The sequence below is a fragment of the Meriones unguiculatus genome, chromosome 1, assembly GCF_030254825.1.
Source record: "Meriones unguiculatus strain TT.TT164.6M chromosome 1, Bangor_MerUng_6.1, whole genome shotgun sequence".
NCBI classification, from domain to species: domain Eukaryota; kingdom Metazoa; phylum Chordata; class Mammalia; order Rodentia; family Muridae; genus Meriones; species Meriones unguiculatus.
The window spans coordinates 11,935,327-11,962,008 of record NC_083349.1 but is presented as its reverse complement, the minus strand read 5'-3'; the positions used below and the strand labels follow the sequence as shown (position 1 = coordinate 11,962,008).

The window sequence follows — 26,682 nt, the reverse complement described above, 5'->3', positions numbered from 1 at the left end:
CAAAAGCCTATGGGGGACATTTCTTACTCAAACCGTAACAGTGGTCATAGCTAAATGACATCATGGAGATGCTTAGCAACTTTTAAAAATGGTTGCAGTAGCAGCTGGGGAGATGGTTTAGTTGGTGAAGTGCTTGACTGTGTTAGCTTGGGGACCTGAGTTGAGATCTCAAGGACCTATATAAAATCTGTAACACTAGAGCTGTGGTGAGGTACCACAAACAGGCAGATATCTCTGGAGTTCACAGGATAGCCAGACTAGCCAAGTTGATGGGCTCTAAGCTCAGTGAGAGAGCTTGTCTCAATGATTATTGAGGAAGATTATTGAGGAGGCACATAAATTGACCTCTGGCCTCCATCAGCATATGCACACATGAACACCTGCACACACATGAGAAAGTACACTCACACATACCAGTTGCAATGGTAAATTTTATAGTATGTATATTTTACCACCATAAGAAATCCTTTGAGATGGCAACATTAAACCGGTGTGGATCATCTGTGTATAAACCCTTGGGTAAACACAAAGGTCCCAAACTCACAAAGCTGGCCTTACACTCACTTGTGCTTATGGTACGTGAACTCTAGGTATGTATCTTAATCCTCAGTTGTAGGTTTATCCAGTGGGTGGTAAGATACCCAAGGGCAACTTACCGACTGGGTTTATTTCTTATTAGTCATGCTGGTTGAATCCAACTCTAAGCTAAATCGGAGCTTATTCAGGATATGATTTTTTTTAAAAAGCTCATCCTTATTAAAAATAAAATTTGCATGCATCAATATTCATGAATTTTAGAAGAACATAGTTCATTTTGTTTGGGAAGATGCAGACAGTGGTGTAACCAGTACCAAATCATGATCTGAGACATTTCCACCTGCCTCAGTGTTCCTCCTGCCTTATGCTTTCAGGCTCCCCCACCCAGGTGCCTGGCAACCTCTCACTTGCTTTCTCAAAATGACCAAGAGCAGAAATCCTGCAGTCTATAGTGTTTTATGCAAATGCAAGTGTTACTTTTGTGTTTATATGTGATACGCATAGGTACATGTTGAATGTGTACGTATGTACAGGGGACATGCATTAGTGTACCAGCAGAGATCAGCATTCTGATGTCCACTCACTCTTAACTTTATTTTCTGTTATAATTACATGTGTGTATGTGAGCGTGCGTGCCTGCCCATAAATATCACAGCACACACGTGAAGACCAGAGGGCAACTTTTAGAAATCAGTTCTCTCCTTCTATCATGTGGGCTCTAGAGCTTGAACTCAGTACATCAAACTCAGTGGCAAGTGCCTTTAGCTGCTGAGCCATCTTGCCAGCCCTCTACCTTATCTTTTGAGACACAGTGACCTCCCCCTGAACCTGGAACTTCTTGACTCAGTCAGACATGCTTGATAACAAGCTCCAATACTGTCCTTTACCCACCACCCTGGCCCTGGGGTTACAAATGCGTGCTGCTGCATGCTTCTATTGACGTGAGTCCAGGAGTCCCCAAATCAGGTCTTATACTTGTGTGGTAGGCACTTTGCTCTGGCCACCTCCCCAGACCCAAGTAGATTCATTTTATCATCACCATGACCAAACGCCCAACAGACACAGCAAGAAGGAAAAGGTCTGTTTAGTTCAGGTCTCAGAAGTCTCAGCTGATCATGGAGCATGGCACAGAAGAGACTCACATCAGCACACCCCGGAAGCAATGTGATGATCAGAAGGCAAAGGCAGGATACAGCCCTTGAGGACATAAACCCTGTGACCGACTTCCTCCAGTCAGCTCCCTACCACCTGAGAATCCAGTCACACCTTGAATCCAACAGTGGATTAAACTGTGTAGCAGGTCAGAGTCCTCATGACTTAATCGTCTCTGGGGATGCTCTCATAGACACACCCAGAAGGGTGCTTTATAACTCTCCCAGGAATCTCTCTAGCTAGTAGAGTTGACAGTCAAACTCAACCATCTCTCTAAGTTTCCAGGGCAGTTTCTCATCATCATAACCAAATCAACCATTCTCTCTTGAGACTGCAGAAGGCTGGAAGTTTGGGCCCAGATATAGGCGAGTTTGCCTTTTTGCCTGGTTAAATTTAAGTCTGAAATTGTCCATGGACATTTGCTTTCTCCATCATCAGTCACTTCAGAGAGCTCACCATTACACTGGAGCACACCTTTGACCGTTGCTTCATATATAAGATATTTTTATCATGACTCTTTCAAGTAATGCTGATGTGGGGCTGCAATTCAGTCACACATAGAAGGGGCTCAAGATGAAGTGTGGTGCATAGTAGGAACTCAAGAATTCTTCACCATTGACCACACTACTGCTGACATTGTTATAACAAACAATATTAAGAATGGCACTTTCTTGCTGTGAAGATGGAGTTATGGTAGACCCTTTCTTCTAGGGTTGCCATGGAAATTACACAATACCTCAGAAGCATTTAGCACTGCTCAGTTCATGGTAAGCCCTTTGGAGGACAGCTGTGATCATTTTCTTGTGATAATACCATTAAGGACCAATTGTGCTCTCTCCAAGAAGTAGAAGGTATCTCTCCCCTTAATTCTCAAAAGCATGAAAGTCAAGTATGAAAGGGCTTTCTTTAGATTGTTTTCTGTAAGTCTCGTTTTTATACACACAAAACCAAACCAAACAAAAAGCATCCAAGTACCCACTAGCTTAAAGTGTCAGTCTCTGCTCCTCAAGCCGGAGGAGGGCTTCCATGAAGGTAGGTCAGTGAAGGGCTTAGAATTGCCCTGAAACTGCTCAGTGTTTTTTTTTTGTTTTATTTTTTTTATTTTTTATTTTTTGTTCTTGTTGCTTTGAATGAAGAAAAACAGTAACAGCTGAGTTACCAGTCATAGACTGGAGAGAGCTACTGAACTCTCAGAACTTTCTGGGGTTTTCCAAAGTCAGAGTGACTTTGCTGCACTTGATTGTCAAGTGGGGTTGGAGGAGCAGCACTCAGTGCGGAAAGCAGGAAATGGCGCTAAATGATTACTGGGAGAAAAGTTTCCTCTTGGTACAAGAAACAGATTCTGCCCCGAGAGCCATCACCTCATGGGAAGTAAGGAGAAAAGAAGAAGAATAGCAAACATGGTAGATCATGCTGGAAGGAATACTTAAGGGACATCACCTTCTGAAATACAGAACAGTTTAGTCAATCTTGATCTTGCAGCGGGGTCGTCAACATGCCTGTATTTTGAAGTGATTCTACCCACCATGCCTGATACCTGCATAGAATTTTCTGGTTAATGGGCTGCTGTCACTTCTACCTGCAAACAGATGACAGCTGACATTGCCCTGATGGGAAGATGAAGAACTGCATTTTCTGCAGCCCTCTTCTCTTTAAACAACAGGGGAAGAAACTGATGCCCTTCATATGTCTCCAACAGGAGGGGTGATGGAGCTTAAACCTCAGTTTGATGCATTCTCAAACCAGAACCCCACCAGCTTCCACCTTTGCAAAGGAGAATGAAGGAAACACAGAGGAGAGATTGAACCTCGCCATTTTCCTTCAGATCCTAAAGAGTGAACAATCCCCTTTTGCAATCAGATAAGGAGAATTATCTTGGTAATAAAAGTCAATTGAAAATCTAAATGAAAAAATCTAATGCTTTTCATGCTGATTTATTTTAGATTAGAGAAAGTTAAACCAGAAGTAAACACAAAGAGACAGAGCATGGAGAGGGAGTCATGGTGGAGAGAGAAAGCACAGATTTGAGCTATTATAGGTGCGGGGTTGCATTAACCAGAAAATACACTGTCTGACATTAATTACTGTTGCAGAAGAGAGTTCAGAAGATTGAAAACAAATATGTACCACCGGCAAAGATCAATCATGCATCTGACTGGTGAAGGAGAGTGTGTGCTATTCTAACAGAGCCCTTGCTAAATGTTGGTCCAAGAGGATTCAGCCATCCCACGCATACTGCCTGGCCCCTAGTGGAACTTTCTGTATTCCCAGAAAATGATAGTGATAGTCCTTTTTTTTTCTTTAGACTCCAACAACATCCATCATTATCCTAAAGGTAAGACCCAGCCCCAAACCTGTCCTCTTGGTCTTTGGTTCCTTGGGTTACAAGTAGACTTGGGGTATTCTTTCATTTGCTCTCATGGCTCATCACCACTGGCAACTTGACTGGATTTAGGATCACTGTACACATATATCATAACTATGTCTCTAAATGGATATTTCCAGAAGGTTTTAAGAGACTAGAGAAGACACACCCTGAATGTGGATGGTACCATCTCACCAGCTGGGGAACCTGGTGAATTAATGAAAGAAAGTGAGCAGAGGACCAATATCCTTGCCTGCTTCCTGATGGCAAATGTAATGTGATCAGCCATCTCATGCTCCTGCTGCTCTGTCTTCCTCACCACGATTGGCTGTATGATCTCAAACTGTAAGCCGAAATAAGCTCTTCCGTCCTTTAAGTAATTTTGTCAGGCATTTTGTAATAGCAGTGAGAAGAGTAACTGAAACACTTGTCTGAAGAGGCAGCAATGGGGAGGTGGGGCGTTTGCAGCAGCAGGGTTATATCCAGTCTGGAAATTCCCAACTGTTTTTTTTTTTTTTTTTTTTTTTATCCTCTTCTTTCCTGGGGTGTGAGTTTCAGAGTCTGATTTGCTGCCTTGATGTTTTGCAAAGCTCAGGAACTGTCTCCATGACTGTTAGGCAAATGCATATGCATGCATGTCACACACCTGTGGACACAGTTTCCAGCCACAGAAAGGGAAGCTGGAGTCCTAGAGTGCAGGGTTGCAGGGAGCGTCTGAACTAGGCTGGGGCTGCTTCTGGCTTGATACTTAGGTCTACAATCATCTACTCTCTGAAGATCTGTTTGGGCACCATCTCCAGTAGGAAGCAATTGTAATTTTGTATGGTTTTTTTTTCCGTTGTTTGAAATAACATTTTCATGATCTAGGGATTCTAACTGAGAAGCTGTAATGGTGGACATTTGGTGGTGTTTCTGCTGCATTCATGCTCTTACCATGACAGCATTTCATGTTCTCTTACCTTTCACTTGTTTGTTTGTTCATTCATTCACTCATCCATTCATTCATTTATTTGCTCCACTTGTATTTTGGGGGTTATACTATGGATCTGGGGCTGTTGTAGATTTTGCAATATAGCTGTGAACAAAGAGCCAACTGATTAGGGGGTTATGTTTCCAGGGGAGGAAACAGCTCACATACTAATGAATACACCGTGTATCTTACATAGTTAAAACAGAGCTGAAGAATGTTGTTGGTAACAAAAGCAGCTATCAGGGGCAGCTCAAGGGTGATGACTACCATGGCAAAGCTCAGACCCTATCTCTCTCTGTGCAGGACTAAGTTTGTTAAAAATTATTCTTCAGGAAGACATATTCAGATTAGCAAAGCATTTGAGACCACTGGTGACATGCCATAGTCTATAGATGAGGAGATGTAGCCAGGAACACAGGGATTGTTATAATGGCAGCAGACCCCTGGGTTTCATTGCACATGTGATGTGACTTACAAAGCTGTTCTCCGAGGTTGGCTATCTCAGATACTTCTGACATTTGGATATTATGAACAACTCTACTTGGGAAAAGGTCATGAAAACAAATGGCCTTGACTAGACTTTAAATCTATTGAAAACAAACAAACAAACAAACAACCCAAAAGTTGGAAGCTGGGGAGTCACCGAGTTAGAATTGCCTTATGGAAATGTCATAGGTGATGGAGTAGAGAAAAGAGGCTGTGGGGATGTGAATGAGAGGTCACTGCAGAGGTTTTCATCAAGACTGTGGGAGACATGGATGTGGGATGGTGAGATGCTCTGGAGCCAAAAGGAGCAGCTGGTAGATGCCATCCAGCAGAGCTGGCAGCATTGGCCACTGAACAGCAGAACAAGTAGAACTCTGGGATGTGGGCCAGTATCTCAATGAAGATGGACAAATCGAGGAGTGAATGGGGAACATTGGAGTAGATGGCTCCCTCAGGTGAGTTGGTGGGGAATAGAAGGTCAAGGAGAATGCCTGAGGAATACTGCTCATGTTAAGAGGCAGAGGCAGATGGGAATGTTGTTGAAGGTGTGGCTGGGTGTCCTGATGGGGGATGTTCTAAGGAGTCAGGCCCGTGGATACTGGAGTTCTGTCTGCTGTGGTCCTGGGAGAGGAGGCTCTGTTTTTATTTATTCCCACACTCATTTATTCCTTTATCTCCCTGCAACCAATTCCCACTGAGGGCTGTAATGTGTTCAGCCCTCTATTCAGAGCAAGGAATCTGTTGGCAAGCAGGGTATGGTATATTTTATTTTCACATGGTGTATTTTATTTCTCACATGTTGAGAAATGGTCAGGCATATCTCCATGTGTTCCACTGTATTTACAAAACAAAGCATGTGTTCTGAAGGAAAAGAATATTCTATGATGAGGTGCAAATCATGATCATTGTCTGGTTTTGAAGGTAATGTCAGAAGATACTCATGAGGACAGGGCACGTGAGCTGAGATATATAGGAAGGAAGGTCTGGAAAGCATGTGAGACAAACTCATAAGTACATGAAAAGATGCTGTATAAATATGTACAGTCAGGGGGAGGAAGATGATCACAGAGTGTGACTTGGTGATCTACTGAGATTACCATGGATGGACTCACAGGCCCTCTTGACACTACAGTAAAAGGGTTGTTCTTCTATATAATGGGTGGCCTTGGATGATCTGTAGAAAGTAGGGCCAAACCTAAGACTTTTCAGGACATTGTGGGTGGGTTATGCTCTGGGATCAGGCTGATGAAGGAAGCTTCAGAGTCACCTGCAATTGGGAACTCTTGGATCTCCAGTGGCCAGAGATGCTTAGGAGAAGTAGAGTATTTGCAGAGGGGCCTAGTCACTTAGTGACTCATCTTCTTGGACATCCAAGGTCCCACAGACAGAGAAGCCATCCACAATCCAATCTGGCACACTTAAGTGTTGGTTAACTCACTTAGTTGGTTAATTGGTGGATATGTAAATATTGCCAGATAGAGCCTACTAGTCAAATACTAACTTTCAGTGACCAGGGTGATAGTGATGATGGGAATGGTGAGAGTGAGAGCAATGATGATTATGGCAGTAATGGTGATGATGGTGGTGATGGTGGTCAGAGTGATAAATGGTGATCATGGTAATCATGATGCTGGTGATGAGAATAATGGTGATGACAATGATGAGAGTAATGATGTTGATGGTGGTGATGATGATACTTGGAAAATGCTGGCTGAAAACTGTGGATATTGATACTTTGTTGGTTTTTGGTCCAAGTCCTGCCTTTCTTTCTCTCACCCCAGCTGCATGACCTTGGTCTATTCCTTTACTGATGCTATGGCTCTGTCAGCTGCCATTGTGGGGTAGCACCCGCATATCTTTCTAAGAATGCTAAGAATTCAGTGACTGATGTGGGTAACAGTTGAGTCTGGTGACAGTCACCTATGATGTCTCATAGTTGTCATCATGTCTTATGACCAGCAGTCATGTTGGTGGTTGGAAGAGAGACTGAGTAGGGCTAGAGAGGAAAGCCACCTGGCTTCTTTGGAGTTCATCCCAGCCCCAATCATCTCTGTCTTTATGATGTCTGAGGAATCCAGACTACTTCTTGAGTCAGAAGCATCTTTTGGCTGCATCTTCTCCTCCTGCAGCCCCACATTGGTGGAGTCCATATGCTAAGAGTGAAAAGAGCCCAGATGAGGAGTAAGCACAAATAAGCTGAACTCAGACTTGGACCGAGAACTGAGCCAAGGTTCATAATGGGAGCCAGACTTGAGTTCCATAAGTAAGCAGCCTCCAAACTCATGGTTGGATACAACAGGACCATCAGAGGAGTTCACCAGCTGGACAAGGCCATAGGGTAGGACAGGGAGACATGGGCAGACCTACATGGAGCAAGACGATCTGGAGCAGGTGTGTCCGATGTGCAACCTGCATGATACATCCAGAGCTAGCTATGAGTACAGTCCATTCAAAATTTCTAAACTTACATAAAATATGAGATTTAGATGTCTGCAGTTACACACTCATGTATGTTTGTATGTGTGTACATGTTTGTGTGTGATTGTTTGTATCTGTGTTCATGTTCATGTGTGAATGCATGTGTGTGAATGTATGTGTGAGTGTACATGTTCATGTATGTGTGTGCAGTAGAGGAGAAAGGGGTCAGTGTCATGTCTATCCAAATCACTTTCCATTGGACATGGAGCATTCTGATTTGGTTATGAATGGCTGGCCAGGAAGCCCTGGGATCCTCTTGTTTCTCTCTCTCCAGCACAGGAATTACAGGCATGTGGTGCTCTGCTTGCCTTTTATGGGAGTGCTAAGATCTGAGCTCAGGTCCTTTTGCTTATCACAGTTCACACAGAAGCCACATCCCAGCCCCAGTTTGAGACTTTAGTGTGTGTAATTTTTTGGGTAACTTGATGCATGCTTCCTAATAGTGAACTTTGTAGAGAGCTACACCCTATTTAAAGCCAGACCTATCTCCTATAGTCTCACTGTCATCATACCCAGGGTCCATAATGTCATTCATAGCAACTGTTTTCACAAAGACTAGTGGAGTTTCAACCATTTGCTCCTGGAGGAGAAAATCAGTATGATAATACACTTACAGACAATAGAATCCTTTTGTGGCCATAAATCTTATTTTCATTGGACTTTAAAAGCTAATTCTTGAAATTTAATTGCTCAGTTAATCGATTTACCAATATTTATTGAATGTTCAGGTTTATCATCCAGCCAGCACTGGGAGGTGCTTCTTTGATCTACTAACAAAATCCACCCAAATCAATGTTGGCTGATTTCACCCCCCTTCCTTCCTCTTTCCCCCTCTCTCTTCCATTCTTGGACATTTTGAAGTTATCAAAAACCTACCCTCTATTTCATTGGCAGTGCTAAGTCAAGAGATGATGGAGCTATATTCATAACATTGTCTGGTCAGAAGACAACTTGGGTATCAGTCCACACTTCCCACTGTGTTTGAGACAGGGTTTTTCTGTTGGTCACTGCTGTTTATGCTAGGCTAGTTGGCCTGAGCATTCTTGGAATTCTCCTGTCTCTGCCTCCCATCTTGCCAGAGAAGCACTGGGGATGATAGATCTGCCCACACCATGCTCAGCTGAAGGTGTAGTCTAGGTGTCTGACTCAGGCTGTCAGGCTTGCAAAGCAGATGCTTTACCCACTGAGCCATCACCCCAGCCCCAATGTGCACCATTGACCAGGCAAGAAAAAACAGAACTGGAAAAGTTTTTGTTGTTTTCCAGATGAACAATCGACTTTTCTCATCCCCCAGAGATGACTCTGCCTGGGAAAGACATGAAACTCTTTCAAAAGCAGGTAAAGACTGAGCCTTTCAGATCCCAATTCCCTTGTCTTCCCCCACCCTCCCTTCCTCTGCCAAATTAATAATGAAATGTGTTTGGAGCCCATTTTCCCTGCAAATGTAGGTGTTAGCTAAGAGGCTGATTGAAATGTCTAGCCTTCAGGCTTTCTGGCTAGCAGTCTCTGAAAAACCAATGAAATGGGGACACTGGTCACCCCAAGTGTCATCCCTGGAACCCGTGGTGGTAGGCATGGGTCACCACAGCTTCCTGTAGAGTTTGGCCAAACAGAATTGGATTCTAACCAGGACTGAGCAATAGGGCAAACAGGCAACACTTTCAGAATGAGGTGGGTGCAGCTTAAATATAGGAATGATAGCTGTGTGTCCATAAATCATTTTTATGAGGCTTAAACTCATAGTCACTGCATTGTAAAAACAGGAGGTGAGACGGTTACAGTTCATAACATTTATGAAGTTTGTTAATATAAATTATGTGAGAAGCACTCACCCCTACCTCCTTCCTGGTAGAAATCATATGGATTTAGGTCAAATGTTCTGATGGTCCTGAATAATAAGACTACCAGATTAATAAAATATTCAATTCAGAGACTCAAGCAAAAACAAAATTTAAAAGGATGTTTTAATGTTGTAAATTGTGTTTTTGAATCATCATTCTAATAATAACTCATAAGCTTGGCACATGGGTAGCTGTAGATGCAAAGTAGGTTTGTGTTTGTATGAATATGTATGTATATATAATATATGTATGTCATTATATATCATACCTGTCTATCTGTTGTCTCTCTCCATATATAACTTTTCTTTCCATTATCTGCAACTGTGTGATTATATAAAAGGTATCAGACATCTGAATTTCTTAACCAGCATAGTCAACCCAAGACAAAAATGTTATTAGAAGGAAGCCTTCATACTTAATCCTCTCTGGAAGCCCCCAGAGCATCATTTACAGCTTGTTCTTTAATAATGGCAAATATTTAGTTTGGGACCATATCAAATCATAGCCAAGAAGCTGCCTGGGGTGAGAACGTGATTCAGTTGATGGATGATTCTGCCAGGACAGCAAATGCCAGCCCAGGAAGCAGAGCTGGCCACAGGCAGCTCTGGGGAGTTCTGGAACATCAAGAGGAGTGATGCATTGTCCCCAGGACAGCCGTGGCAGTTGTGAGGGCAATCACACTGGGTGACTGAAGTGTGCGTGTGTGGTACTATATCTCAGAAATGGGTCAGCTCAGGAGGAGCTAATTAGGCTTTCCAAAGAAACTAAGACTGTGTGGCTCCAGATGGGGGTTTGATGGTACAGGCTGTAGAAAATGTGCCCAAGACACTCTAGATATGTCAGTGGAAGTGGAAAACAGCCCGAGACACTGGCTGTGTAGCCTGAAATGTTCACCTTAAAGATCTCTGCCTAGATGTAGCCAGGATCTTGTCTTACGTCAACAAAACAATTTTGAGATGAGTCACTGTGTTAATTACTTTCTGTCTCTGTAATAAAACACCGTGTGACCAAAAGTGACTTCAGAAGAAATAATTTGTTTTGGCTGATGGTTCCAGAGGGTTAGGATTCATAATGGTGGGGGAGGCACAGGCAGCCAGAGCAGGAGGCTGAGAAATAACATCTTTAACCACAGACAGGAAGCAGAGAGAGTAAATTGGAAGTGGGATGGGGCAATGAACTCTCAAAGCCCACTTCTGAACTACCTCCTCCAAAAAGGCTCCACCTCCTAAAGGTTCTGTAACTTCCTCAAACAGCACCACCTACTGGGACCAGCTTTTCAAATACATGAGCCTGTGGCGACATTTCACATTCAAACCACCACAGTCAGTGTGAAGCAAAGTTGGCTTTAAGAAAAAGAGAGGGTTGTGTGGAAGGGGGGATCCAAGATGGTGCCACCAAGAGGATAATGTTTCAGATGAGCAGGACAGTAGTGACTGCACAGCAAACAACAAACTAAACTCTGGGCCCCAAAACACCAGCGATTGTGTTTCCCAGGTAAAAGGAGAGGAAACCCCATGGTGTGGGAAGCAATCGCGTTCATTCTCAGGTCACTCAACTAAACCAAGGAAGAGTTCCTAGGTCCCAGCCAGTGCTTCATCACCAGCCCAGAGCCATAATCCTGTGTGCTCTGAGCACCATCCCAGACTGAACTGTACGTACCACAACACCACAGACTGGGTTTTCCAGTCTAGAGAAAATCACACAGTAAAGGAAGCAACTGGCACCCACCTCAGATCACCCAGACAATCTCTGGAAAATGTCCTGGGGTCCAGCAGATGCTTAGCCATCAACCAAGAGACCCACATGCATGGCCAACTCATTGTCCCAGACAGAACTATGGGCCCCAAAACACCAGAGACTAGGTTTCCCTATTGCGATGAAACTCCACGGTGAAGGAAACATCAGGTCTGACCTCAGGGTACCCAGCCAATCCCCCCGCCCCTATGAAAAGTTCTCAGGAAAAGTTTCTGGGTTCCTGCAGGTGCCCAGTTGCCAGTAACAAGCCACTCGCCTGTGCCTATATGCTCTACTTACCATCTCAGATTGAACTGTGGACACAAAAACACCACAGAATGTCAAAGGAAAGCCCATGGTAGGGGAAACATCAGGTCTGACCTCAGGACACCCATCTAATCTCCAGAAAAATTCGTGAGTGCTGCGCTCACCTGACACTGATTACCTCTTATGTACTGGAGCACAGAGCTCCAACCTCAGACCGACAGAAGCCTGGGATCTATAGGACCAGCTCCCAGACACTGCTCCAAGGCACAATCTGTCTCTCTAGCTAAACTGACCAAACCACAGGGCTCCCTGGTTCTTCAAGAGAGCTGTGCCCAGCAAATACAGTGTAAGAGCAGCAGCAGCAAGCAGCAGCTCACTAAATTCAGAGCAAGAAACCCAGTGGCAGGAAGCTGTCTCCAGGACTTCTCCTGGTGAAAGGAGAGCTCCCCTGACTACCAATGACCACAATAACCACACAAGTCCATATACCTTAGGTGAGCTGTGGAAATTCCTGAGAAGCACTGGCCATTCAATGACCATGCCCAAAAAGCTGAGGAGGCCTCCTTCAAGAACAATTATCTTCCTGCTAAAGGGATTCTCCCTACCTCAGGATTCCAGCAGGCACCAGAAAACTAACAGCCAATACTTGAGATAGCCAGATGTGTATAGGCCAGCACAAAAATACAACCAACAAAAGCCAAAGCATTATGGAACCTCCAGAACCCAGTTATTCAGAGGTAAGTAACCCTGGACACCCTAACATAAGTGAAATTCAAGAAGATGACCTTACGTCTGTGCTTAGGAAGAGGAAAATGGAGGAAACAAATAAATTGTATAAAGAAATAGAAGATAAAGTCAAAAATATTATGACCATCCATAAAGAAATACAGGAAGATGTGGTCTTCAGAGAGGAAATAATTAAATCACTGTAAGAAATAAAAGACACAGAGGAATGTTCAAACAAACAGCTGAAGGAATTGAAGGAAAATACAGTCAGACAGGTGAAGGAAATCAACAAAATGGTTCAAGATCTGAAAATAGAATTGGAAAAATTAAAGAAAACACAAACAGAGAAAATCATACCAATTGGTTTCCCATAGTAAGGGGAACAAGGACTATTTCTAACAGGAACTCAGTGGCTGGCTCTATGACCTCCCTACCCCCCAAGGGAGGAGCAGTCCTGTTAGGCCACAGAGGAGGACTTTGCAGCCAGTCCTGAAGATACCTGATAAAACAGGATCAGATGAATGGGGAGGAGGTCCCCCCCATCAGTGGACTTGGAAAGGGGCAGGGTGGAGATGAGGGAGGGAGGGTGGGATTGGGAGGGAATGAGGGAGTGGGATTCAGCTGGGATACAGAGTTAATAAAATGTAACTGATAAGAAAAAAATAAAAAATTAATTAAAAAAAATAAAACACATAAAATATGGGTTCCAAAAAAAAAAAAAAAAAAAGAAAGAAAGAAAGAAAGAAAATCATGGAGAAGAAGAACTTAGGGAAGAAAACAGGAGGTGCAGAGGTAAGCATACTCAATAGACTACAAGAGCTGGAAGAAAGAATCTTAGGTGTGGAAGATACATTGGAAGAAATCAATGTATCCATCAAAGAAAATGTTAAATCTGAAAAATTCCTGACACAAACCATCCAAGAAATCCAAGACAACATGAAAAGACAAAACCCAAGAATTGTAAGAATAGAGGAAAAAGAAGAATCCCATCTTCAAGGCCCAGAAAATATTTTCAACAAAATCATAGAAGAAAATTTCCCCAATTTAAAGGAGAGGCCTATAAGCACACAAGAGGCCTACAGTATACCTAATAAATTAGACCAAAAAAGAAAATCCTCCTGCCACATAATAATCAAAACAGTAATTATATAGAACAAAGGAAAAAATACTAAAAGCTGCAAGGGAAAAAGGCCAAGTAACATATAATGGCAAACCCATCTGACTCCATCTGACTTCCCAACAGAGAATATGAAAGCCAGAAGAGCCTGGATGGATATCATGCAGACCCAAAGAGAACACAGATATCAACTCAGGCTTCTATACCCAGCAAAACTCTCAATCAATATAGATGGAGAAAACAAGATATTAAATGACAAAAACAAATTTAAACAACACCTACCCACAAACCCAGCCTAGAAAGAAAAATACAACTCAAGAAAGCTACCTACATTGGGGAAAACACAGGAAATAAATAACCTCACTACAGCAAAACTAAAAGTGGCCAAGCACAAAAACATACTACCACAACCAACATCAAAATAAAAAGATCTAACAGCCATTGGTCATTAATCTCTCTCAACATTAATGGACTCAATTCTCCAATAAAAAGATACAGACTAACAGAATGGATGTGCAAACCCGACAATCTGTTGTGTACAAGAAACACACCTAAGTAAAAAAGATAGACATTACCTGAGAGTAAAGGGCTGAAGTCAGTTTTCTAAGCAAATGGACCCAAGGAGCAAGCAGGGGTAGCCATTCTAATATCTAATAAAATAGACTTTCAACCAAAATTAATCAAAAGAGATGGGGAAGGTCATTTCATATTCATCAAAGGAAAATTCCACCAGGAAAACATCACAATTCTGAACATCTATGCCCCAAATACAAGGGCACCCACATTTGTAAAAGAAACATTAATAAAACTGAAACCACACATAGATCCCCAAACATTAATAGTGGGAGACTTCAACACCCCACTCTCAACAAAGGACAGGTCAACAAAACAGAAATTAAACAAAGAAAGAATGATTCTAACAGATGTCATGAATCCAGTGGACCTAACAGACATCTACAGAACCTTCCACCTAAACACAAAAGAATCAAAAGAATGTACCTTTTTCTCATGGAAATGTACCTCATGGAAACTTCTCCAAAATAGACCATATAATTGGGGACACACACACACACACACACACACACACACACACACACAAAGCCTTAACAGAGCACCATAAGGAGACCAACAGAACCAAAAGATCTGGGCCCAAGGATCTTCTGAGACTGATACTCCAACCAAAGACCATTCATGGAGATAACCTAGAACCCTTGCATAGATGTAGCCCATGGCAGCTCAGTCTCTAAGTGAGTTCCCTAGTAAGGGGAACAGGGGCAGGGGCTGTCTCTGCCGTGAACTGATTGGCCTTCTCTTTGATCACTTCCCCCTTTGGGGGGCAGCCTTACCAGACCACAGAAGACAATTCAGACAGTCCTGATAAGACCTGATAGGCTAGGGTCAGATGTAAGAGGAGGAGGAACTCCCCTATTAGTGGACTAGGGGAGGGGCATGGGATGAGAAGAGAGAGGGAGGGCAGGATTGTGAGGGAAAGAGGGAGGGGACTATAGCTGGGATACAAAGGGAATAAATTATAATAAATAAATAAATAAAGAAAAGAAAAAGAGGGGATGAAGTGATGGCGCAGCAGTTAAGAGCACTGACTGCTTTTCCCTAGGACATAGGTTCAATTCCCAGCATCTGCATAGCAACTCCACTGTCTGTAACTCCAAGATCTGACACCCTTACAAGCACATACATGCAGACGAAACACCAATTTAATTTTATTAAATTAAAATACAAGTTATTTTTTAAAAAAGGAAAAGAAAAAGAGAGTAGCCACCAAGGAGCAAGTGCAAATTTCTCTAGAAAGAATCATCCTTAGGGGTTTTCACAGGTCTACACCGTAGTCATGTATCTGATTTTGAAGCCACAAAAATGTTTCCATATATAATTTACAGTAAGGTTCAATGTTTTAAAGTTAAAGTTTAAGTAAAAATAATGAGCTGAGTTATATATTTCTTATCTCTTACAAGTTCACTTTGTGATGGAGGCTGTGAGCAGGGGTTCTGAGGTGAATTGTTTAGGTATATGGGCCAGAGAGGGGCATAGATGAGACTAAGCTCAAAGGCCATATGTGTTGACTTTGTGGGGTTTGAATACTTCATGTGAGAATCCAGTGTGACATCTGCTCTAGATGTCCAGGATACGGGGCACAGCTTGATGTAGTGTTTAAAGCAGGGTTACAGATTTTTTTTTTTAATTATCTATGTTTATCTTTTCACATATCTGTGTATGTTGGAGGGGCATGCTTATGTTGGTGCATGTGTCCATGTCAAAGGCCAACTTAGAAAAGTTGGTTCTCTCCTTCCACCTTATGGATTTTGGGGATCAAACTCACATTCATCAGGCTTGGTGGCAGGCCCTGCTTCTCAGTGTGCCATCTTGTTGGGCTGCACTGGTTGGTGGGAGAAAACACTAGGACAGCAGCTGAGATGCAGTTGAGGCCTCCTGTGCCTTACAGCCCCTGTTTTTATTCAGCTTCTCCAGGAGGAAATGGGAGCTGGGAGGTATGGAGGGCTGTGAACCCAACGGAGCCCACGAGTATAGGTGGTAAGAGAGCAGGCTTCTCCAGTGTGCTTTCTACTGAGACACCTCTCATTCCAGTGGTAAACTTGGCCATCCATTGGATTTAACCTTAAGGAAGATGCTGCCATTTCCTCCTTTGTTGGTGTCCTAAGGCAGGGAGGAGGCGGGGATAAGATTTTCTGTCTCTGTGGAGCTGCTCTAAAACTCAACAATGAAGGAGAAGCCCCTGCTGTAAGAGCTCAATCGGGGGTATGGGGTCTCATGACAGCCATGTCCTGATTCCCAGTCAGAAAGACTCAAGTAAATGTAGCTTTGGATCTTCATGTCTGTGTCACCATTAGCACCACGTAACCACTCACTTAGTCATTCAAAATTCCATCCTGCCAGGGTGGATGGTGGAAAGCTTATGGTTAAATTGCCTTCTTGGCAAGGCCTGAAGAATCTGTTGGCCTGAGTAAAATTTCAGTTTCCTATGATTAATAGGATCTGAACACAAAGGGAGAAAAAAATGTGGGAAAGATGACTATTTCCACCTAAATTCACATCTGCTTTTAAAATCAGAAGATGGTGGAAAGTCCCTTTCAAAGCTCAATCCTATAGTTCTAGAAGATTCCCTTTACCACTTACCCGTCACCCTGTGACCTGCCTGCAGACAAGGCTGCAGATGTTAGGAAGGGACTGGTGGGGAGCCAATAGGAAATAAAAATGTTAGTAAATGTGAAGGAGACAGATGAGGGTCACCCGACTTTCCATTACTGATTCTGGTGGCTTAGGGAGGAAAGGGGGTAGTGGTGGTGGCATGAATTTTCTCCATCCTGATCAATTAGGGCCGACCTTTACAACTGGCAGCTTTTAAAGAGTGGGTCTGTGATGGATGAGAGGGATGAAGTCTTTGTAGCCCTCTTAAACAAGGAGAGCAACGGTTTCTCTGTCCAGCTTTCAAAGAGTGGAGCTGCCCCATCTCTCCAACGATGGTTTTGAACTCCTGGGGTACTAGTGAAGCAGTAATCCACTCTGCATACTTGGCTCTGCTTTGAGAAGTACTGTCCCATCTCTTCATAACCAGAGTGCCAGCAGCGGGCAGCTCTTCTCCAGAGAACACCATTGGTGAGCTCAGCTTCTTTATAAGCAGGAACAGAAGGCCCAGGAGTGGAGTGGACCTGTCAGCCTTCCCCAACCCTTGGCTTTTCATGAGGTCCTTCTTGCTGAAGTTGCGTGTGAAGCTTGTTTATTTTATATAGGAGCCATTTTGTTCAGTCTTCCTTACTTCCTGTCTTTTCCTAGATTCCTCTCTGGCCACAGAAGAACTCATCCTTTGAATAGTTTACAAGAACGTCTTCAACCAATGGTGCTTCCTTGGGTAAAACTTGCATCAGTCCCCAGAGGAGAAAATAGGAACTCAGGCAAAGCACACAGCTCTCCACCCTCATTTGTGATTTAAATTACTCTCCAGTCTCCTCACCATGTTACCACTGCATTTCCCACTACCATCTCTCTCTGTGTACAGGGCCTCCTCTGCCCCACAGCCCCTGTTCAGCGTCACCAGGGAGCTTTGTTTGTTCCACAGTTGTGGCTGTGCCGCGTCCCCTGGTTCACTGTGTCCATTGATCATCCTGCCTTCCATACTGTGGGAAGTGAGGACCCTTTTGTCCTTGCTATATCCTCAGGTTGGACTGATGTGTAGAGGCTGTTCAATAGATTAAAGGGAAGGGCTGGTACAAAGCAGCTGCTTGGAGACATGTCTGTGTGAGGGGATCTTACAGAACCCTCCCAAGGCTGGTGGATGAGCAGGGAGGGAACCTGATTGTGTGGCGGTGGTTCAGAGTCCAACATGGAAAACACCCGCTTTTGGGTTCCTCCAAGGTTCTTTCACATGGGCATTAAGAGGCACCTGACTGCCACTGGCCCCCTTTGTCAGCAGGGACCTGGTCTGTTTCGGGTCTGCTGGGTGCTTTCTCTGTGCAGAGTCCACTCTGTTGTGTGCTGTAGGTGAGTGAAGGTACTCTTGTTCTTCTGGCTACAGAAGAAATATCTGCTGTTGCTTCCCCTAAAGAAGGCCCGAGGAGACACATGTGGGCTCATTGTACTTAGTGAGGTAACACATTTACTGGAAAGGACATGTCCCTGTTATCCAGGACTGTGTGACAGCCCTATCTGCTCTGCCAGGAAGAACCGTGACAGCTCTGTCACTTCCTGGATTGCACCTACTGGTTGCCTGGGCCTTGGCCTTCTGTTTGGCCACAGTCCCCTATGAATAGTACAGTGGGCAGTTCCCTCTGCGAATCTCTCTCTGTAGCTTTCTCTTGGCCTCTGTCACCTAATACATAATCTAATTTTAAGGGTGATTGGTGAAGCCCTGTGCTATGCAGAGCTCACCTCTGACTCCCAGCCCCAGCTTTGCGCTAAGCAGTGCTGCAGTTAGAGGCTTCGCTGTTTCCCTTAACCTTACGAAAGCTTGCTGCTGGCTTTGGAAGACTGTTTGACTGACCATTTGCCACTTCACACCTTTCACCTGCGCAGGGAGAGGGGCTTGGGCCTGCACGAGAGGGAGGGATGCAAGAGGAAAGGTCATTCCGCAGTAAAATAAGCAGTGAGCGCCCTGGTGCGCAGTAGGAGCACGGAGTGTTTGGTTCCTTCTGAAGCTCACTTTGCTGGGTGTCTTAGGCCCCTCTGGCTCTGTCACAGTTCAACTGCCCAATAAATATTCTTTTTGTTCTAACAAGCTGGGTATTACTGTGACTGTTACATTAAATATCACAATGGGCTTCAAATGCATTTGATCCCATGTGTTGCTTCAAGCTTATGCTGCATTTATTCATGGGGAAAAAAATCCTCTCCTTAAACGGCTAGCTGGGTAAAAATATAGAAAAAAAAAAAAAAACACTTTATTTCATGACCAAGTCCATTTTCTCTCATCTTACTAGCAACATCTCACTCAAACAAGCAGTTTCTACCCAGCAGGGTCATGTGAATTTGGAGGCATACCTCCTCATGCAACTCTGGACAGGTGACGTCACTGGGTCATCATTTTGGACCTTACAAAGAAACACAACTGCCTGTGCTCCTTCCATTGACAAGCTCTCTCTTGGCCAGGCTTAGGCTCCCTGCTGAATCCATCTCCCCCCTGTTTGAGCAAGAGACAGGAAGGAACTGGCTTCCTGTTCAAAGGTGCCATGGTTCTTTAAAAAACCTTGGTCTTATGTCATATGCTTACTTTGGGCCCACAAGGAAACCTTATGATTATAAAAGCTTCTGGGACTCTCCTCTGGCTGGTATTTGACACCCTGCCTCTGATTTTGGGGTAGAAAGAAAGGCTCCTAAGCAGTATTTTAAGATTCTGCTGTGAAGTTTCTGCTTTCTGAAAACTGCCTTGACCATTTGGGGTGAGCGCGGATCACAGAGGGGTGACTTTCCCTAAAGCAGTGTATGTTATTTTTAAATGAACTATTTCTTAAAGTGTGCCTTTATGAGAAGCCAATGTATAAAACAGATGGAAGTGGAGAGGCTCAGGCTAAAAGGGTCAGTGAGCCTTGCCCCAGGCAGGCCCTCCCTGCTGAAGAGCATGGCATCCCAATGGCATGATTTGCAACAGCACATTATAGGCCTATGAGGAAAAAATGGGCCATTTGAATAAGAATTGATAGTTTTTTTTTTTTTTGAATGGTACAATGTCCCATAGTTAACCTGGAGCCCCTGTGGGCCATATGGGTTTTCACCATTGGCAGTCCATTTGAGCAGACATATCCACTTCCTTATGGATCTTTATGCCACTTTTTGAAGCCTAGCTCACTCGATTGTATATTTTCCTGACTGTACTCCTCTCAGTGCCTCAAACCAGAGCTCATACTATGTAATAGTTCCCTCTTCATGGGTAAAGAGCTGTCCCATGGGTGTAGAGGTGATGGAGATGGGCTCTGGATTTTAGCCGCAAGACAGACAGAGTCATCATCTATGATAAGATTGTATTTTTTAAAATTCTCTTCCTTTTCTGGTCTTCAATAGCTTTGTCTTAAAGATGTATAGCGTATAGTTTCTTCTATATCTTTCTTATCCACGTTGGTATGAGTCCAGCTCCCCACTCAACTCTGAATGTGGCTTTCCGGGATGCTTCTTATCTGCTAAAGTTTGATTTGCTATTTTTTTTTTTTAATGAAATTTTAGAGGTAGTCTGTGAGGGTGATTAAAGACCAAGATGGGTTTCTCCTGTGTTTGGGGGGTAGTGAGTCATGTTTGAATGTAGGCAATGTGGGGGTGGGCACCTCCCTCCTACAGCACCATGCGTGATGTAGGTTTTAGGCTCTGGACTCTGAGCACCAGTTAGAGTTTGGGTCAAGGGATAATGTCCTTGCTTTTCGAGATATGAGGGCCTTAAACACTGATAGTCAGGAGACTCACTGTAGCTTTTCTGTATTTCCCAGCTGATCCTGTTATCATAAAACCTGTTACTGGGTTTTAAATTAGCATTGCTTGAGGTCACTCTCCCCACCTGCCAAAACAGTACAGATGCTTACGGGTGTTTTCTGCTGCTGTCTTCTTTTCTGGAACAGTTTATGGTGTTGTTTGGGGAATCTGAGAGTTTAGAGGGAGGGAAGGAGATGGATAGTTGAGGAAGGACCATAGGGGAAGGACAACTTGTCAGATGAATTGTGGCAGGTCAGTTGTCTTAACACATGAGGATTATGGGAGAGATGAAGCTGAAGGAGGATTGTAGTAGGCACCAGAGACAAACCAGGCTTGGTGTGGTCAGAGGAGACATAACAGTACATGTTACATCAGAGAGATGTGAACCCAAGCATTGTTCTTTCTTTCTCTTCTCCCTCCCTCCACACTGTTTTCCCACCCCTGGCTTCAACCATCTCTAGTCATCAGAACTAGAGATGTTCTGCTCCATATAAGAACTCGGCTCAGGCCATCACATCAGAGCCATTCATCTCTCCTCTCTTCTTTGTTCCCACTCCTCAGCCATCAGCTCATTAAGGGATCATATCATGCTACTCTTGTTCATCAGCATCGCTGTGATTCCTTACAGAGCAGGACTTGGGCCCTGTTGTTGCATTGTCTCCTGCAGGTGGGTAGGTGCCATTGCACCACAGGGTGAAAATCTCTTCTGCCTTCTTAAAACAGAGCAGTGGCGCTGCAAGCCAAGGCCACCGTGAGAATGAAATGAGGTTGCCCTGCCATAGGGCCTTGTGTGTAGTACGTGGAGGCAGTGGATGGTTTTCTTATCTGCATTTTGAAAGGAGAGAAATGTGTATAGTGTCATGCATTCTAATTCAGGACAAATCTCTAAGGAATGTTTGCAAGGTAAAAAGAGAAGTTGCGGTCTAGGGAAATGACTCAGTGGTTGTGAAAATGAGGACCTGAGCTCAGAGTCTCAGAACCCATGTAATGCTGGAGGTACCATATGTGAGCCCCGTGTTCCTGTGATGACACAGTAGGTAGAGACAGGAGAATCTACAGAACTTCATGGGCCATCTAGCTTGGAGTATGCAGTAGCAAATAAGAGATTATCTTGCATAAAATAGAAGGCTAGCACCAACACCTAAGGTTCTCCGGTCTCCACACATGACGGGACATGTATATTCCTATACTTATTGACATATAGAGCTACATATCATAACACATTACACATAAAGATATATAAGAGAAAGAGAGGGAAGAGGAGTGGGAGAGGGAGGGAAGAAAGAGAGACTGGAGGATATAAAATCAAAGCTTGTCTGTGAAGTTCATGGATGGCTCTTGGGGACCAGAGACTTTCAGCGTGTTTAACTTTGCTAGCAGCCAGCATTTATCAAGCCCTGCTCCGCCTGGCCCTATCCCTGGACAGTGCTTTATAGGGCTGCTGGCTCCTGTCTCCACTGAATACTAAGTGTGGTTATGGACTTACTAATGGAGAGGGTGGTTGCATCCACACAGAATACAAAGCATGGACCGCCATAGCACTCCCGAGCCCATCTCTTCACAAATCTCCCATGAGCATATTTCCCCCATTAAGTTTAACTAAAAATTTAAATGTACAGAATTTAAAGGCAGTTTGAAAACTTTCTCCCTTTCAAGTCTCTGCATAAAGAATTGATGTCTTTAGATGTCTCCACATCTGTCAGACAGCTGGAAGATCCATCCCCTGCTCTTGCTTTTCACACCTGCCATTTGTCGCTGCACAGGCAATTCTTGATAATTGAGATGTATTGTGAGTGAGGCAGGGGCCCCACTCAAGGGTGCCAAAGGGACAGTTCCTGGCCAGCTGCTTTCCCTTCATTAGGATGTGTCCATCAGCCACTGCTCGTGAGACATCCTTGCCAGGGGACATCTGCCTGTGTCATCTTATTAGCTGGGCTTCTTGTGCCCTCAGCAAAAAGACAAAGTTAGTTCTTAAGAAGCCACTGTCATAAAAGTTTTCACCCTTTACAATTAAGGCAGGAAGAGGTCAATGATGGGAGATTAATGCTGCGGTAGTAGCCGCCTTCATCATTCATGAGCAGTTAGGGCCCTAAATGCCACATTTGAAGGCTGTTTTCTGCCTTCCAGTCCTGAGGAGAATGTAATTGTAGAGAGCACTAGCTGTGTTTGGAATGTTAATTTGTCCGCTGGCAGTGTCACAAGGAGTTCATTTAAGACCCCAGATATTCTCGTGATGCATGTGTTTTGTGTGTGTGGATATACATACATGTTCTTTTGGAGGCCAAAGGTCAACCTTGAATGTCATCTTGTTTTTTAGGACACAGTCTCTCATTGGCCTAGAGCTTGCTAAGCAGGTTAGGCTGTCTAGCCAGTGAGTCCGAGGGACCCTCTTGTTTCTCCCTTGCCACTGCTGAGATTAGAAGTGTGCCCTGTCATCTCTGCCATTCTTTTTTGAAATGGGTTCTGAGGACTGAATTCAGGCCCTCGTGATTGCCTGGCAACTACCTTACCAGCTGATCTCTCCAGTTCAAGATCTCAGATGTTTACAGAAGGGCCCTCCACAGTTGTTGTTGAGGCCAAGGTGGGCCACAGGGCAGAGCAAATGGCTGCTACAGAACTGGGGTAGACCTGTAGGAGCCTGGCATTTAGAAGAAGCAGAAATAACTCAGAGCCCAGCCCTCTTGTGATGACGTGGGTGACTGGATAAGCCCTGTCCATGGGGAGTCAAGGATGAGAGGTAGAGGAAAGAGGTGAGCCTGGCCTCTAAGCATCTTCGGGAATGGGTGGGTATCATGATTGCAGAACTGCCCGAGACAGAATGACAGCTGCCGCCAGAACTGCCCACTAAGCAAAGCAGATTCAAATTACTCACTGAGCTGCTCAGACTGCTAAAAGGCTGAGCCAATGGGAAGCATCCACGTGCTTGGGGCTGGCGCCCAGAAAGGTTGCAACCATACGCCAGGCTCTGCTTAGTTTTCTGGTTACAATCAGAATACACAGAGAAGCCTCATCAGGAGTCCTAGAATTCCCCACAAATAAAGAACCCACAAACCTCACCAACCCATCCATCACCATGCCTATCCATGTATACACACACACACACACACACACACCACAATATCTAATGGACACCAGCTTTGTGTAAAAGCTTGAAAATACACAACTAAATAAGATATGCACTTTGGCATTTTGAATGTTTTTATTTTATTTTATTTTTTTCAGTAAACACGCAGTGGAGGGCTCAGGAATATCAAAGGCAATCTTCATAGAAATCTTCTTGTCAGCTTGGATCAATAAGAAATCCCTGAGCTACAGATCAGATGAGTAGCCCTTCCAGGAATGCTCACTGCCAGATGAAGGCGTTTCCACCAGTCACATGGAGGAACCCATCTTCATGGTAGTAGGAACAGACTCTTACCCTCCAGATTAGATGTCATCTGATGCATTTCTCCAAGACATACATCGTGATTCTGAGAAAATGAGCAGGCCCAACATTCAGTACCTCACTAAAATGGACCAGTTATATTCACCCTAAAGTGAAATGGGTGGTCCCCAGCAAGAGAAACGAAAGCATATGCCCTTGCCTGTTAACCTCCCACTCTCTACCTTGAGCTACCAAGAGGTCAGAGCAAAGAAGGAGTGATTTTTTTCCCAAACAGTTGTTCTCCCTGGAGATCAGCTTTAAAACATTCAATCAATCAACCAAGCAAGCAAACAAGCAAAATCAAATCACTAAGGAGCAAGTTCTGTGCTGGAGGCATGAATAACAGAGACACGAAGAAGCTGCCCTCTTCCAGAGCTGTAAGCCAATGTCATTGCATTGCTGCCTTATCAATGTGGGCCATAGCAGGGGTCTTCCAAAAACCCACTAGGCATGGCACAATGGTACCATACCATAGGAATTTAAACCTTTTCTTATCCCCATTATTCTTGTTTAAAAAATCGCACTCCTCTATGGCCCTGCCAGACTTCTGAGCCTTCATTATCTATAGCAGAATGGCCTTTATCATAGCACCCAGGCAGCTCTGAGATGGAACTGCTCTTGCAGACAGCCAAGAATTGAGAAGTTTTGACAGCACCGAGGACAGCTACACTTTCACTTACAAATCAAGGTTATGTGCTCCTAGTGAAGCACTTTTAAAGTTGACTCGTTTCTTTAATTGCCAGCACCAGTCTACCCCTGGAAGCCTGCAGCAAATGCACCGATATAGCTCAGGTTATCGATCCCTGTGATGCAGGGCTTCTGCTCCCAGCACACTGCAGCACTTTCAGCAGCTCAGCACAATAGTTCAGAGATCAATCATTATTTCTTCCTACTGCTCCATTTTAATTGTGAAATCAAAGCCGCAGTAATCACTTCTTAACTTGGAAGAACATGTGTGAAGCCAAGGGAAGATATGTCATCATGGTAATGAGCCTTTCACATGTAAGGCAAGCTATGAGGCTCAGGGTTTCCTGAACTGACCCTAAGTGTCTGGCACCCTTGAGCTTAATGGAGGTTGGAAGTTAGCAAATTTCCATCTGGAGGACACATTTCCCTTCCTTCTTGTCAGGGAAACTGGGGGTCCAAGAGGCAAATGGTCCCCACCAGACAGTAGAAACACAAGGCATAAAAGAACAGTGCAGTTCCAGGATTTGTGTCCTATGAAGGATGGAAAGTGTGAGGTTGAATCCACCTTGCATGAGAAACTGCCTCAATGGACAGAGGTCTCTGAGCCATTCCATATCTTGGCAAGAAACTTGGCATTTTCTAATAGCTCTCTATTAAGAAACAAAGTGGCCAGAGTTTGATTCTCAAGATAATTTCCATGTTGCCACCCACCTATTCCATTTTGAGGCTTTCATATCTTTCAGAAAATGTCAACTTAAGGTCAGCCAACTGAATTTCTTCTGGGCAGTTTGGAAGCGACCAGTTATGAGAAGGAACTTTATCTTCTCACTCTCTCCTGGAACTAGTTTCTCTCATGATGCACATCTGGATACTAGTTAAGCAGGACGCTGAACTCTAGTTATATCTTATTAAAATATCGTTGATTCCGAGGTAAGCTGTTTCCCTTACTGGGTCCCCAGTGTACTGACGGGCACATTTGTCTAAGTTCTGCAAGCCTTTGCATGTCAAGTGTTTGCATGAGAGTGTCAATGGAACACACTGGGAAGTGTAGGTTTGGTTTCACAGTTCCTGGGACATTTGCTAAACAATAATGGTGCTAGGCCAGTGTTTGGGCTATGGAAGGAAATGACCAAGTGTCTTCTTAGATAAACCCTTTGAGCTTCCAGGAGTGAATGTGGGGGAATTCTGGGTTCCTACCAGGCACTCTTCTCAGGACCCCTCAGATCCTCACCTTGGCTTCCATGTGTTGAGATTTAGCAGTTGAAGGACAAGGGCAAAGAAGCTCTTTGCTAGTCCCTGGCTGCTCAGAACCTACAAATCTCCATTTCCCACAGAGTGCTGGATTCTTCCTGGGGATTCCTTGACCCACACAGCACAACCCTGTTGGGAGCACATCAGGATGCCTCTTCCCTCTTGTTGAAGCAGAAAGAGACTTCAGCTGGATAATTCTTCTGGGTCTTTCCTCTTCCTGCTGCTGTTTATTTGGAACAGATCCACAAGGTGACCCCTGGATGTTCTTTTCTGGGCCTTTGACCTTGGAATGATTAGCATAAGGAGGGTCTAAACCACAGACGGCCATTTGGCTTCATCTTCTCATCCTGCCTGTCTGCTTGGCATTGAAGCCATTTCTAACTGAGCCGTGTGCTTCCCTGGAGCCCACTTAGCTCCTGCCAGGTGCCAAATCTGTTTTCAGTCTTCTTAGCAATTCTATGAGCTCTGCAAATCCCACTGGTATAGGTTAGCCAGAGGCAGATTCTGATGAGGCCTCTTAATAGAAAACAAGACAAAAAAGAGACCAGGTTATATTATCTTGTAATCATTTTACAGGGCTGGCACTTGCCAATGTGCAATAGAAATGCCTAGTGAAATTTCAGAGTATTCTCGTTGGATTGATTGGCAAAGTTCACCATCTCTTTGTGTTATGGGGATAGACCCTTCCTAGGTTTGATGATGGGGTGATTCATTCGAAAG

The 26,682-nt window shown here is 44.1% G+C and overlaps 1 protein-coding gene across 7 annotated transcripts in view; it reads left to right on the top strand.

Annotated features, from left to right (window-relative positions):
* The window catches only part of C1H10orf90 (chromosome 1 C10orf90 homolog), a 240,255-nt gene that overhangs the window by 15,655 nt on the left and 197,918 nt on the right, over window positions 1-26,682 (top strand). For 4 of the 7 annotated variants that reach the window (XM_060381371.1, XM_060381380.1, XM_060381391.1 and 1 more), the window contains exon 2: window positions 9,254-9,326. The exons of the other annotated variants lie outside the window; for them this stretch is intronic. In XM_060381371.1, coding sequence (XP_060237354.1) covers window positions 9,254-9,326 — 73 coding nt within the window. The remainder of the gene's footprint in view (window positions 1-9,253; window positions 9,327-26,682) is intronic. 7 annotated transcript variants of the gene reach the window in all.